This window comes from Procambarus clarkii, chromosome 2 (assembly GCF_040958095.1).
Source record: "Procambarus clarkii isolate CNS0578487 chromosome 2, FALCON_Pclarkii_2.0, whole genome shotgun sequence".
Classification (NCBI taxonomy): Eukaryota; Metazoa; Arthropoda; class Malacostraca; order Decapoda; family Cambaridae; genus Procambarus; species Procambarus clarkii.
The window spans coordinates 17091887-17105110 of record NC_091151.1 but is presented as its reverse complement, the minus strand read 5'-3'; the positions used below and the strand labels follow the sequence as shown (position 1 = coordinate 17105110).

At 49.4% G+C, this 13224-nt stretch overlaps 1 protein-coding gene across 1 annotated transcript; it reads left to right on the top strand.

Moving 5' to 3' along the window:
* Positions 1 to 282: 282 nt before the first annotated feature.
* On the top strand, positions 283 to 10932 carry LOC138365816 (mucin-4-like). Its single transcript, XM_069326319.1, has 3 exons — positions 283 to 334; positions 9038 to 9999; positions 10237 to 10932. The coding sequence occupies exons 1-3, from the start codon at positions 283 to 285 to the stop codon at positions 10930 to 10932; spliced, it is 1710 nt and encodes a 569-aa protein (XP_069182420.1).
* Positions 10933 to 13224: the final 2292 nt, after the last annotated feature.

Here is a 13224-nt window from a genome sequence, read left to right as displayed (position 1 = left end):
GCCTCATGACTGAAGCTTGAGGCGTGTCGGATGCAGCGCCTCATGACTGAAGCTTGAGGCGTGTCGGAAGCAGGGCCTCATGACTGAAGTTTGAGGCGTGTCGGAAGCAGGGCCTCATGACTAAAGCTTGAGGCATGGAGAAAGCAGGGCCTCATGACAGAAGCTTGAGGCATGGAGGAAGCAGGGCCTCATGACAGAAGCTTGAGGCATGGAGGAAGTAGGGCCTCATGACAGAAGCTTGAGGCTTGTCGGAAGCCGGGCCTCATGGCTGAAGCTTGAGGCATGGAGGAAGCAGGGCCTCATGACACAAGCTTGAGGAATGGAGGAAGCATCGGTCAGTGAACTAAGCAACCCACCAAGAGAGGCAGCTGACACCGGGACATAAGGAGACCTGGGCGGGGGCGTCGACCCCAACTGTCATCAGGAAGGACAAACTTTTGGTAAATTATTATCTGGTCGTGAGCCAGTTACTACCGCTGCCTGTTGCACAGCGCTGAGCCCAGCTGCTGCCCGCTGCTCCTAGCATGGGAGGCTTGGAGCATGTCGGAATCAGCGCCTCATGACTAAAGCTTAACGCGTGTCGGATGCAGGGCCTCATGACTGAAGCTTGAGGCGTGTCGGAAGCAGCACCTCATGACTGAAGCTTGAGGTTTGTCGGAAGCAGCGCCTCATGACTGAAGCTTGAGGTGTGTCAGAAGCAGCGCCTAATGACTGAAGCTTGAGGCATGGAGGAAGCAGGGCCTCATGACTGAAGCTTGGGGCGTATCGGAAGCAGCGCCCCATGACTAAAGCTTGAGGCGTGTCGGAAGCAGTGCCTCATGTCTAAAGCGTGAGGCGTGTTGGAAGCAAAACCTCATGACTGAAGCTTGGGGTTCGTTGGAATCATAGCCTCAAGAATGAAGCTTGACGCATGTCGGAAGCAGCACCTCATGACTGAAGCTTCATGCATTGAGGATGCCGCTCCTGATGACTGAAGCGTGAGGCGTGTCGGAAGCAGCGCCTCACGACTGAAGCTTGAGGCGTGTCGGAAGCAGCGCCTCATGACTGCAGCTTGAGACGTTTCGGAAGCAGCGCCTCATGACTGAAGCTTTAGGAGTGTCTGGAACAGCGCCCTATGAATGAAGCTTAAAGCATGTCGGAAGCAGTGCCTCTTGAATGAAGCTTGAGGCGTGTCGACAGCAGTGCTCTATGACTGAAGCTTGAAGCATGTAGGAAGCAGTGACTCATGACTGAAGCTTGAGGCGTGTCGGAGGCAGTGACTCATGACTGAAGCTTGAGGCGTGTCGGAGGCAGGGACTCATGACTGAAGCTTGAAGCATGTCTTAAACAGCGCCTCACGAATAAAGCTTGAGGCATGGAGGAAGCAGCGCCTCATGACTGAAGCTTGTGGCGTGTCGGAAGCAACGCCTCACGAGTGAAATATAAGGCGTTTCGGAAGCAGGGCCTCATGACTGAAGCTTGAGGCGTGTCGGAAGCAGCGCTTCATGACTGAAGCTTGACGCGTGTCGGAAGCCGCGCCTCATGACTGAAGCTTGAGGCGTGTCGGAAGCAGCGCCGCATGACTGAAGCTTGACACGTGTCGGAAGCAGGGCCTCATGACTGAAGCTTGAGGCGTGTCGGAAGCAGCGCCCTATGACTGAAACTTGAGGCGTGTCGGAAGCAGCGCCTCATGACTGAAGCTTGAGGCGTGTCGGAAGCAGGGCCTCATGACTGAAGCTTGAGTCGTGTCGGAATCAGCGCCTCATGACTGAAGCTTTTGGCGTGTCGGAAGCAGCGCCCCATAACTGAAGCTTCAGGCGTGTCGGATGCAGGGCCTCATGACTGAAGCTTGTGGCGTGTACGAAGCAGCACCTCATGACTGAAACTTGATGCGTGTAGGAAGCATCGCCTCATGACTGAAGCTTGAGGCGTGTCGGAAGCAACGCCTCATGACTGAAGCTTGAGGCGTGTCGGAAGCAGGGCCTCATGACTGATGCTTGAGGCGTGTCGGAAGCAGCGCCATATGACTGAAGCTTGACCCGTGTCGGAAGCAGGGCCTCATGACTAAAGCGTGAGGCGTTTCGGAAGCAGCGACTGATGACTGAAGCTTGAGGCGTTTCGGAAACAGGGCCTCATGACTGAAACTTGATGCGTAATGGAAGCAGCGCCTCATGACTGAGGCTTGAGGCGTGTCGGAAGCAGCGCCTCATGACTGAAGCTTGAGGTGTGTCGGAACAGGGCCTCATGACTGAAGCTTGATGCGTGTCGGAAGCAGGGCCTCATGACTGAAACTTGAGGCATGGAGGAAGCAGGGCCTCATGACAGAAGCTTGAGGCGTGTCGGAAGCAGGGCCTCATGGCTGAAGCTTGAGGCATGGAGGAAGCAGGGCCTCATGACACAAGCTTGAGGAATGGAGGAAGCATCGTTCAGTGAACTAAGCAACCCACCAAGAGAGGCAGCTGACACCGGGACATAAGGAGACCTGGGCGGGGGCGTCGACCCCAACTGTCAGCAGAAAGGACAAACTTTTGATAAATTATTATCTGGTCGTGAGCCAGTTACTACCGCTACCTGTTGCTCAGCGCTGAGCCCAGCTGCTGCCCGCTGCTCCTAGCATGGGAGGACCTCACCCACCACAACTGTTGGCTGCAACACCCAGTATGGGAGGACCTCACCCACCACAACTGTTGCCTGCAACACCCAGCATGGGAGGACCTCACCCTCCACAACTGTTGGCTGCAACACCCAGCATGGGAGGACCTCACCCACCACAACTGTTGCCTGCAACACCCAGCATGGGAGGACCTCACCCTCCACAACTGTTGCCTGCAACACCCAGCTGTAGACACAGCTGCCAGTGACAACATCTACCTGTATGTACAGCTGCCTGTATCTACAGCTGCATGTGTCTACAGCTGCCTCCGACTACAGCTACCTGCGTACTCACCTATTTGTACTCACTGATCTATTTGTGCTTGCGGGGCTTGAGCTTTGTCTCTTTGGTCCCGCCTCTCAACTGTCAATCAACTGGTGTACAGATTCCTGAGCCTACTGGGCTCTATCATATCTACATTTGAAACTGAGTATGGAGTCAACCTCCACCACATCACTTCCTAGTGCATTCCATTTACTAACTACTCTGACATTTATAAAAATCTTACTAATGTCTCTGTGGCTCATTTGGGTACTAAGTTTTCACCTGTGTCCCCATGTTCGTGTCCCACCCGTGATGAAGAGTTTGTCTTTGTCCACCCTGTTATGATGTTATCCTCTTGAAACGGGCTTCAGGGGACAGGTCTGGGGTAATATCAACCCCCAGGTCTTTTTCTCTCTCTGACTCTTGAAGAATTTTATCTCCCAAAAGATACCTTGTCTCTAGCCTTCTGCTCCCTACACCTATCTTTATTACATTACCTTTGCTTGGGTTAAACTCTAACAACCATTTGCTCAGCAATTCCTTCAATTTTTCCAGGTCTTCTTGAAGTCTCAAGGTGTCCTCCTCTGTCTTAATCCTTCTCATAATTTTGGGATCGTCAGCAAACATTAAGAGGAATATACCCTCCCCTCCTATACCCTCTGGGAGATCATTTACGTACATCAGAAACAGGATAGGACCGAGTACAGAGTCCTACTGCTGCCAGTTAATACAACTGCCAGTGACTGCAGCTTCCAGTAATACAGCTGTCAGTGACTACAGCTGCCAGTGTCTACACCTGCCTGTGTCTAAAGCTGTCTGTGACTACAGAGGCCTGTGTCTACAGCTGCCTGTGTCTACAGAGGCCTGTGTCTACAGTTGCCTGTGTCTACAGAGGCCTGTGTCTACAGAGGCCTGTGTCTACAGTTGCCTGTGTCTACAGAGGCCTGTGTCTACAGTTGCCTTTGCTTTCCTAATGGTAAGCACAAATGGTAAGCAGCACAGAATCTCTGCTTCCTATTGCTTAGGTACTCCCTTATCCATTGGAGCGCCCTACCAGTTACTACTGCTTGTTTCTGCAGCTTATGCAGCAGCCTTTTTTGGGGTACTGAGCCAAAGGCTTTTCGACAGTCTGAAAAAAGCAGTCGGCCCATCCTGCTCTTTCTTGTTAATCATTGTCACCTGATCGTAGAATTCTATTAAGCCTGTAAGGCAAGATTTACCCTCCCTGAACCCATGTTGATTGGTTGTCACGAAGTCCCTTCTCTCCAGATGTGCTACTAGGTTTTTCTCACGATCTTCTCCATCACCTTGCGTGGTATACAAGGTAAGGACACTGGCCTGTAGTTCAGTGCCTCTTGTCTGTCACCCTTTTTGTATATTGAGACTACATTAGCCATCATCCATATTTCTGGTATATTTCCAGTGACCTACTATACATTATGGAGAGTGGTAAGCGAAGCGCTCCAGCACACTCTTTCAATACCCATGGTGAGATTCCGTCCGGGCCAGCTTTTCTCACGTCCAGATCCATCAGGTGTCTCTTGACCTCATCTCTTGTAATTTCGAACCCTTCCAAGGCGGTATGGTTTACTGCCACCTCTCGTAGCGCAGTGACCTCTCTTTATTCTGTTGTGAAGACCTCCTGGAACCCCTTGTTGAGTTCTTCACACACCTCTTTGTCATTCTCTGTATAGCTGTCCTCACCTATTCTAAGCTTCATCACCTGTTCCTTCACTGTTGCTTTCCTCCTGATGTGACTGTGTAGTAACTTTGGTTAGGTCTTGGCTTTATTAGCTATATCATTTTCATACTTTTTCTCAGCTTATCTTCTCACACTATTTACTCGTTCCTGGTTCTCTGGTATCTCTCTCTACTTTCTGGTGTTCTGTTATTTCGGAAGTTCCTCCACGCCCTTTTGTTCAATTCCTTTGCTTGCATACATGCCCTATTAAACCACGGATTCTTCTTTTGCTACTTGTTTTTTTTCCTGTCTGGCTGGGATAAACCTGTTTACTGCCTCCTGACACTTTTGGGTGACATAGTCCATCATGTCTTGTACGGACATAGTTGTGGTTCTGTGTTCCATGATATATCCCCTAGGAATTTTCTCATCTCATAATTTCCCTTTCGGTACGACAGCCCTTTGTTTCCCAGTTCTTTATTTTTTTGGGGGGTTTTGGGGAGATAATTCCTAGCTCTATTTAATAGAGCTAGGAATTATCCTAGATAATTCCTATTCCCAGGTACTAAAAGATCAACAGACTGTGATCACTCATTCCCAAGGGTGCTTCCAACTTAACTTTCCTTATATCCGACTCATTTACGGTATATATCAGATGAAGCATAGCTGATTCATGCTCTCCTCTCATTCTTGTCGGTCCCTTGATGTGTTGGCTTAGAAAGTTTCTTGTTGCCGCATCCAGCAGCTTAGCTCTCCATGTGTCTGGTCCTCCATGTGGGTCTCTGTTCTCCCAATCTATCTTCCCGTAGTTGAAGTCTTCCATGATTAGTAGTATGGATCCGTTCCTGCTAGCTACAAAAGCTGCTCTCTCTATTATATTGTTGGTGACCATGATGTTTCAATCATATTCCTGTCTGGGTCTTCTGTCGTCTGGTGGGGGGTTATATATATGACTACTACTATAATTTTTTGTCCTCCAATAATATGGTACGTGTTATGTAGTCACTGAAATCTTTACCGCCCTGAACAACCATCTCTTCAAAACTCCATCCTTTTCTTATCAGCAAAGCTACACCACCTCCTCCTCTTCCTTCTCTTTCTTTCCTCACTATATAGTAGTCCTGTGGAAACACGGCATTTGTTATGATTTTCTTTAGCTTAGTTTCTGTGAGTGCTATTATGCCTGGGTTTTCTTCTAGTGCAGATTCTCCAAGTTCACTTGTTTTATTCGTAGTCCCATCTATGGTAGTGTACATTGCCTTGAAGCTCACTTTCTTATGTTCATTCTCTTATCCACTTCTTGGTGAGCGTTCTGCTGGTGGAAAAAGCTGTTCAATAGGTGAGAAGATCTACAGCTGCCTGTTTCTACAGATGCCTGAGTATACAGCTGCCTTTAACTACAGCTGCCTGACACTAGAGCTTCCTGTGACTACAACTGCATATGTCTACAGCTGCCTTTGTCTACAGCTGCCAGTTACAACAGCTGCCAGTGACTACATCTGCGTATCTCAACAGCTGTCTTTGTTAACAGCTGCCTGTGTCAACAGCTGCCTCTGTCATCAGCTGTCTGTAACTACAGCTGCCAATGACTACAGCTGCCAGTATCTACAGCTGCCTGTGTCAACAAGTGCTTGTGATTTCAGCTGCCTGTGTACAGCAGCTTTTCTCTACAGCTACTGTGTCAATAGCTACTTATGTTTACAGCTGCACGTGTATACAGCTGCCTGTTTCTACAGATGAACAGAAGAATAAACAGTGATAAGAGAGGGAATAGTTAACCAGGAACCACTAGACGAGTTTGAGATTACCAGTGAGGAAGTACGGAAGTTGTTACTAGAGTTGGATGTGACAAAGGTTATAGGCCCCGATGGAATCTCCCCTTGGATACTAAAGGAAGGAGCAGAAGCATTGTGCCTGCCACTCTCCATATTATATAACAAATCACTGGCAACAGGGGAACTGCCAGAAATTTGGAAAGCAGCTAATGTAGTCCCGATATACAAGCAAAAGGATAAACAGGAGGCATTGAACTACAGGCCAATGTCCCTAACCTGCATACCATGCAAGCTGATGGAGAAGATTGTGCAAAGAAAGCTATTGGAACATCTGGAACGAAAGAACTTTGTAACACGACATCAACATGGGTTCAGGGATGGTAAGTCCTGCCTCACAGGGTTACTTGAATTCTACGACCAAGCAACAAAAATCAGACAAGAAAGAGAGGATGAGCAGACTGCATATTTTTGGATTGCCAGAAAGCCTTTGATACAGTACCACACAAGATGCTAGTGAAAAAGCTGGAGATGCAGGCTGCAGTGAAAGGGAAAGTACTCCACTGGATAAGGGAGTACCTAAGCAACAGAAAACAACGAGTCATTGTGAGAGGTGAAGTTCTAGATCGGCGAGACGTCACCAGTGGAGTCCCGCAGGGGTCAGTCCTTTGACCTATACTGTTTCTGATATATGTAAATGATCTCCCAGAGGGTATAGACTCGTTTCTTTCAATGTTTGCTGACGATGCAAAAATTATGAGGAGGATTGAAACAGAGGAAGATAGTAGGAGGCTACAAGATGACCTAGACAAACTGAATGAATGGTCCAACAAATGGCTGCTAAAGTTCCACCCGAGTAAATGCAAAGTAATGAAACTAGGCGGTGGAAACAGAAGGCCAGACACAGGATACAGAATAGGAGATGAAGTATTTAATGAAACGGACAGCGAGAAAGATCTAGGAACTGATGTCACAACAAATCTGTCTCCTGAAGCCCACATAAAGAGAATTACGTCTGCGGCATATGCGAGGCTGGCTAACATCAGAACAGCCTTCAGGAACCTGTGTAAGGAATCATTCAGAATCTTGTATACCACATATGTAAGACCAATCCTGGAGTATGCGGCCCCAGAATGGAGCTCATACCTTGTCAAGCACAAGACGAAGCTGGAAAAAGTTCAGAGGTATGCCATCAGAGTAGTCCCAGAACTAAGAGGCATGAGTTACGAGGAAATGCTGCGGGAAATGCACCTTACGACACTGAAAGACAGAAGAGTAAGGGGAGCCATGATAACTACCTACAAAATCCCAAGAGGAATTGACAGGGTCGACAAGGATAAACTATTCAACACTGGTGGAACGCGAACAAGGGGACACAGGTGGAAACTGAGTACCCAAATAAGCCACAGGGACGTTAGAGAGAACTTTTTCAGTGTCAGATTAGTTAACAGGTGGAATGCATTAGGCAGTGATGTGGTGGAGGCTGACTCCATACACAGTTTTAAGTGTAAAATTGACAGATCAGGAACCTGTACACCGGTTGATTGACGGTTGAGAAGCGGGACCAAAGAGCCAAAGCTCAACCCCCGCAAGCACAAATAGGTGAGTACAAATAGGTGAGTTCAAATTGGCGAGTACAGCTGCCAGTTGCAGCAGCTGCCTGTGTCTACAGCTGCCAGTGACAACTGCTGCCTGTGTCAACAGCTGCATGCGACAAAAGCTGCCTGTGACTAGAGCTGCGTGTGACTACAGCGGCCTGAATCTACAGCTGCTTGTGTCTACAGCAGCTAGCGTCAACAGCTGCCAAGGACTACAGCTGCCTTTGTCAACAGCTGCTTGTGATTACACCTACCCGTGTCTTCAGCTGCCTGAGTAAACAGATGCCTTTTTCTACAGCTGCCTGTGACTACAGTTGCCTGTGACAACAGCTGCCTGTGTCTGCAGCTGCCTATGTCTACAGCTGCCTGTGTGTGTACAGCTGCCTGTGTCTACAGCTGCCTGTGTGTGTACAGCTGCCTGTGTCTACAGCTGCCTGTGTGTGTACAGCTGCCTGTAACTACAGATGCCTGTGACTACAGCTGCCAGTGACTACAGCTGCCTGTGTCAACACCTGTCAGTGTCTACAGCTGCCTGTGTCAACACCTGTCAGTGTCTACAGCTGCCTGTGTCTACAGCTGCCTGTGTCTACAGCTGCCTGTGACTACAGATGCCTGTGTCTACAGCTGCCTGTGTCTACAGCTGCCTGTGTCTACAGATGCCTGTGTCTACAGCTGCCAGTGTCTACACCTGTCAGTGTCTACAGATGCCTGTGTCTACACCTGTCAGTGTCTACAGATGCCTGTGTCTACAGCTGCCAGTGTCTACAGCTGCCTCTGTCTACAGCTGCCTGTGTCTACAGCTGCCTGTGTCTACAGCTTGCTGTGTCTACAGCTGCCTGTGTCTACAGCTTGCTGTGTCTACAGCTGCCTCTGTCTACAGCTGCCTCTGTCTACAGCTGCTTGTGTGTGTTCAGGTGCCTGTGTCAACAGCTGCCTGTGTCTTCAGCTGCCAGTGTCTACAGCTGCCTGTGTCTACAGCTGCCTGTGTCTACAGGTGCCTGTGTCTACAGGTGCCTGTGTCTACAGCTGCCTGTGTCTACAGCTGCCTGTGTCTACAGCTGCCTGTGTCTACAGCTGCCTGTGTCTACAGCTGCCTGTGTCTACAGCTGCCTGTGTCTACAGCTGCCAGTGTCTACAGCTGCCTGTGTCTTCAGCTGCCAGTGTCTACAGCTGCCTGTGTCTACAGCTGCCTGTGTCTACAGCTGCCTGTGTCTACAGCTGCCTGTGTCTACAGCTGCCAGTGTCTACAGCTGCCTGTGTCTTCAGCTGCCAGTGTCTACAGCTGCTTGTGTCTACAGCTGCCTGTGTCTACAGGTGCCTGTGTCTACAGATGCCTGTGTCTTCAGCTGCCAGTGTCTTCAGCTGCCTGTGTCTACAGCTGCCTGTGTCTACAGCTGCCAGTGTCTACAGCTGTCAGTGTCTACAGCTGCCTGTGTCTACAGCTGTCAGTGTCTACAGCTGTCAGTGTCTACAGCTGCCTGTGTCTACAGATGCCAGTGTCTTCAGCTGCCTGTGTCTACAGCTGCCTGTGTCTACAGCTGCCTGTGTCTACAGGTGCCTGTGTCTACAGCTGCCAGTGTCTACAGCTGCCTGTGTCTACAGCTGCCTGTGTCTTCAGCTGCCAGTGTCTTCAGCTGCCTGTGTCTACCTCTGCCAGTGTCTACAGCTGCCTGTGTCTACAGATGCCAGTGTCTTCAGCTGCCTGTGTCTACAGCTGCCTGTGTCTACAGGTTCCTGTGTCTACAGATGCCAGTGTCTTCAGCTGCCAGTGTCTTCAGCTGCCTGTGTCTACAGCTGCCAGTGTCTACAGCTGTCAGTGTCTACAGCTGCCTGTGTCTACAGCTGTCAGTGTCTACAGCTGCCTGTGTCTTCAGCTGCCTGTGTCTTCAGCTGCCTGTGTCTACAGGTGCCTGTGTCTACAGATGCCTGTGTCTTCAGCTGCCAGTGTCTTCAGCTGCCTGTGTCTACAGGTTCCTGTGTCTACAGATGCCAGTGTCTTCAGCTGCCAGTGTCTTCAGCTGCCTGTGTCTACAGCTGCCAGTGTCTACAGCTGTCAGTGTCTACAGCTGCCTGTGTCTACAGCTGTCAGTGTCTACAGCTGTCAGTGTCTACAGCTGCTATGTCTACAGATGCCAGTGTCTTCAGCTGCCTGTGTCTACAGCTGCCTGTGTCTACAGCTGCCTGTGTCTACAGCTGCCTGTGTCTACAGGTGCCTGTGTCTACAGCTGCCAGTGTCTACAGCTGCCTGTGTCTACAGCTGCCTGTGTCTACAGGTGCCTGTGTCTACAGCTGCCTGTGTCTTCAGCTGCCAGTGTCTTCAGCTGCCTGTGTCTACAGCTGCCTGTGTCTACAGCTGCCAGTGTCTACAGCTGTCAGTGTCTACAGCTACCTGTGTCTACAGATGCCAGTGTCTTCAGCTGCCTGTGTCTACAGCTGCCTGTGTCTACAGCTGCCTGTGTCTACAAGTGCCTGTGTCTAGAGATGCCTGTGTCTTCAGCTGCCAGTGTCTTCAGCTGCCTGTGTCTACAGCTGCCTGTGTCTACAGCTGCCAGTGTCTACAGCTGTCAGTGTCTACAGCTGCCTGTGTCTACAGCTGCCTGTGTCTTCAGCTGCCAGTGTCTTCAGCTGCCTGTGTCTACAGGTGCCTGTGTCTACAGATGCCAGTGTCTTCAGCTGCCTGTGTCTACAGCTGCCTGTGTCTACAGCTGCCTGTGTCTTCAGCTGCCAGTGTCTTCAGCTGCCTGTGTCTACAGGTGCCTGTGTATACAGCTGCCTGTGTCTACAGCTGCCAGTGTCTACAGCTGCCTGTGTCTACAGCTGCCTGTGTCTACAGCTGCCAGTGTCTACAGCTGCCTGTGTCTACAGCTGCCTGTGTCTACAGGTGCCTGTGTCTACAGATGCCAGTGTCTTCAGCTGCCTGTGTCTACAGGTGCCTCTGTCTACAGATGCCTTTGTCTACAGGTGCCTCTGTCTACAGCTGCCTGAGTCTACAGCTGCCTGTGTCTACAGCTGCCAGTGTCTACAGGTGCCTGTGTCTACAGATGCCAGTGTCTTCAGCTGCCTGTGTCTACAGGTGCCTCTGTCTACAGCTGCCAGTGTACTCACCTAATTGTACTCACCTAATTGTGCTTGCGGGGGTTGAGCTTTGGCTCTTTGGTCCCGCCTCTCAACTGTCAATCAACTGGTGTACAGATTCCGGAGCCTACTGGGCTCTATCATATCTACATTTGAAACTGTGTATGGAGTCAGCCTCCACCACACCACTTCCTAGTGCATTCCATTTATTAACTACTCTAACACTGAAAAAATTCTTTCTAACGTCTCTGTGGCTCATCTGGGTACTAAGTTTCCACCTGTGTCCCCTTGTTCGTGTCCCACCCGTGCTGAAGAGTTTGTCTTTGTCCACCCTGTCAATTACCCTGAGAATTTTGTAGGTGGTTATCATGTCTCCCCTTACTCTTCTGTTTTCCAGGGATGTGAGGTTCACCTCCTTTAGCCTTTCCTCGTAGCTCAATCCTCTCAGTTCCGGGACGAGCCTGGTGGCATACCGCTGAATCTTCTCTAACTTTGTCTTGTGTTTAACTAGGTATGGACTCCAGGCTGGAGCTGCATACTTCAGGATTGGTCTTACATAAGTGGTATACAGGGTTCTGAAAGATTCCTTACACAAGTTTTTGAAGGCAGTTCTTATGTTGGCCAGTCTAGCAAATGCCGCTGATGATATTCTTTTGATGTGGGCCTCTGGGGACAGGTTCGGTGTGATATGAACCCCCAGATCCTTCTCTCTATTTGACTCTTGCAGGATTTCCCCTCCCAGATGATACCATGTGTTCAGCCTCCTGCTCCCTTCGCCATATTTCATCACCTTACACTTTCCTGAGTTGAACTTTAGCAGCCATTTTCTAGACCATTCCTCCAGTTTATCCAGGTCATCCTGTAGTCTCTGTCTATCTTCATCCGTCTTGATTCTTCTCATAATTTTTGCATCATCAGCAAACATCGAGAGGAATGAGTCTATACCCTCTGGAAGATCGTTCACATATATTAGAAACAGGATGGGTCCAAGTACTGAGCCCTGTGGGACTCCGCTGGTGACATCTCGCCACTCTGATGTCTCCCCCCTCACCGTTACTCGCTGTTTCCTGTTGCTTAAGTACTCCCTTATCCACTGGAGCACCTTCCCTTTTACTCCTGCCTGTTGCTCCAACTTTTTTAACAGCCTTTTATTGGGTACTGTGTCAAAGGCTTTTTGGCAATCCAGGAAAATGCAGTTGGCCCACCCTTCTCTTTCCTGCCTAATTTTCGTTGCCTGGTCATAAAATTCTATTAAACCTGTGAGGCACGATTTACCATCTCTGAACCCATGTTGGTGGTGCGTTACGAAGTTATTTCCCTCCAGATGCTCTACGAGCCTTTTCCTCACGATCTTCTCCAGCACCTTGCATGGTATACAAGTTAAGGAAACTGGCCTGTAATTCAGTGCCTCTTGCCTGTCACCCTTTTTGTATATTGGGACCACGTTAGCTGTCTTCCAACTTTCTGGTAAGTCTCCTGTTTCCAGTGACCTGTTATACACCATAGAGAGTGGCACACTTAGTGCTTCTGCACCTTCTTTTAGTATCCATGTTGAGATTCTATCAGGCCCAACAGCCTTTGTCACATTCAGCTCCAACAGACACCTTTTGACCTCATCACTGGTGAGGTCAAATTCCTCCAAGGTTGCTTGGTTTGCCGCCTCCTCATTTAGTGCAGGGGCTTCTCCTTGTTCTATTGTGAAGACCTCTTGGAATTTCTTGTTGATTTCTTCACACACCTCCTTGTCATTCTCTGTGTATCTGTTCTCCCCTTTCCGCAGCTTCATCACTTGTTCCTTCACTGCTGTTTTCCTCCTGATATGGCTGTGGAGCTGCTTTGGTTGGGTCTTGGCTTTACTCATGATGTCTATTCATACTGTCTCTCTGCTTCTCTCTTCACTCTGAAGTACTCATTTCTGGCCCTCTGGTATCTCTCCCTGCTCTCTGGTGTTCTGTTATTTCTGTAGTTTCTCCATGTTCTTTTACTCAGTTGTTTCGCTACCTTACATTCCTGGTTGAACCATGGGTTTTTCTGTTGTTTTTCGTTTTTCTCCTTTTGGACGGGGATAAACCTGTCTGCAGCTTCCTGGCACTTTTGGGTGACAAAATCCATCATGACCTGCACATTCTTGTCTCTAAGTTCTGTTTCCCATGGTATTCCCCTGAGGAAGTTCCTCATCTCGTCATATTTTCCTCTTCGGTA

Excerpts from the sequence above, each read along its gene's own strand:
- LOC138365816 (XM_069326319.1), top strand. The coding sequence starts at position 283 with ATGGAGGAAGCAGGGCCTCATGACACAAGCTTGAGGAATGGAGGAAGC. Across the intron at positions 335-9,037 it reads GAGGAATGGAGGAAGCATCG|CTGCCTGTGTCTACAGCTGC; the intron begins GTCAGTGAACTA and ends CTGTGTCTACAG. Across the intron at positions 10,000-10,236 it reads AGCTGCCAGTGTCTACAGCT|CTGCCTGTGTCTTCAGCTGC; the intron begins GTCAGTGTCTAC and ends CTGTGTCTACAG.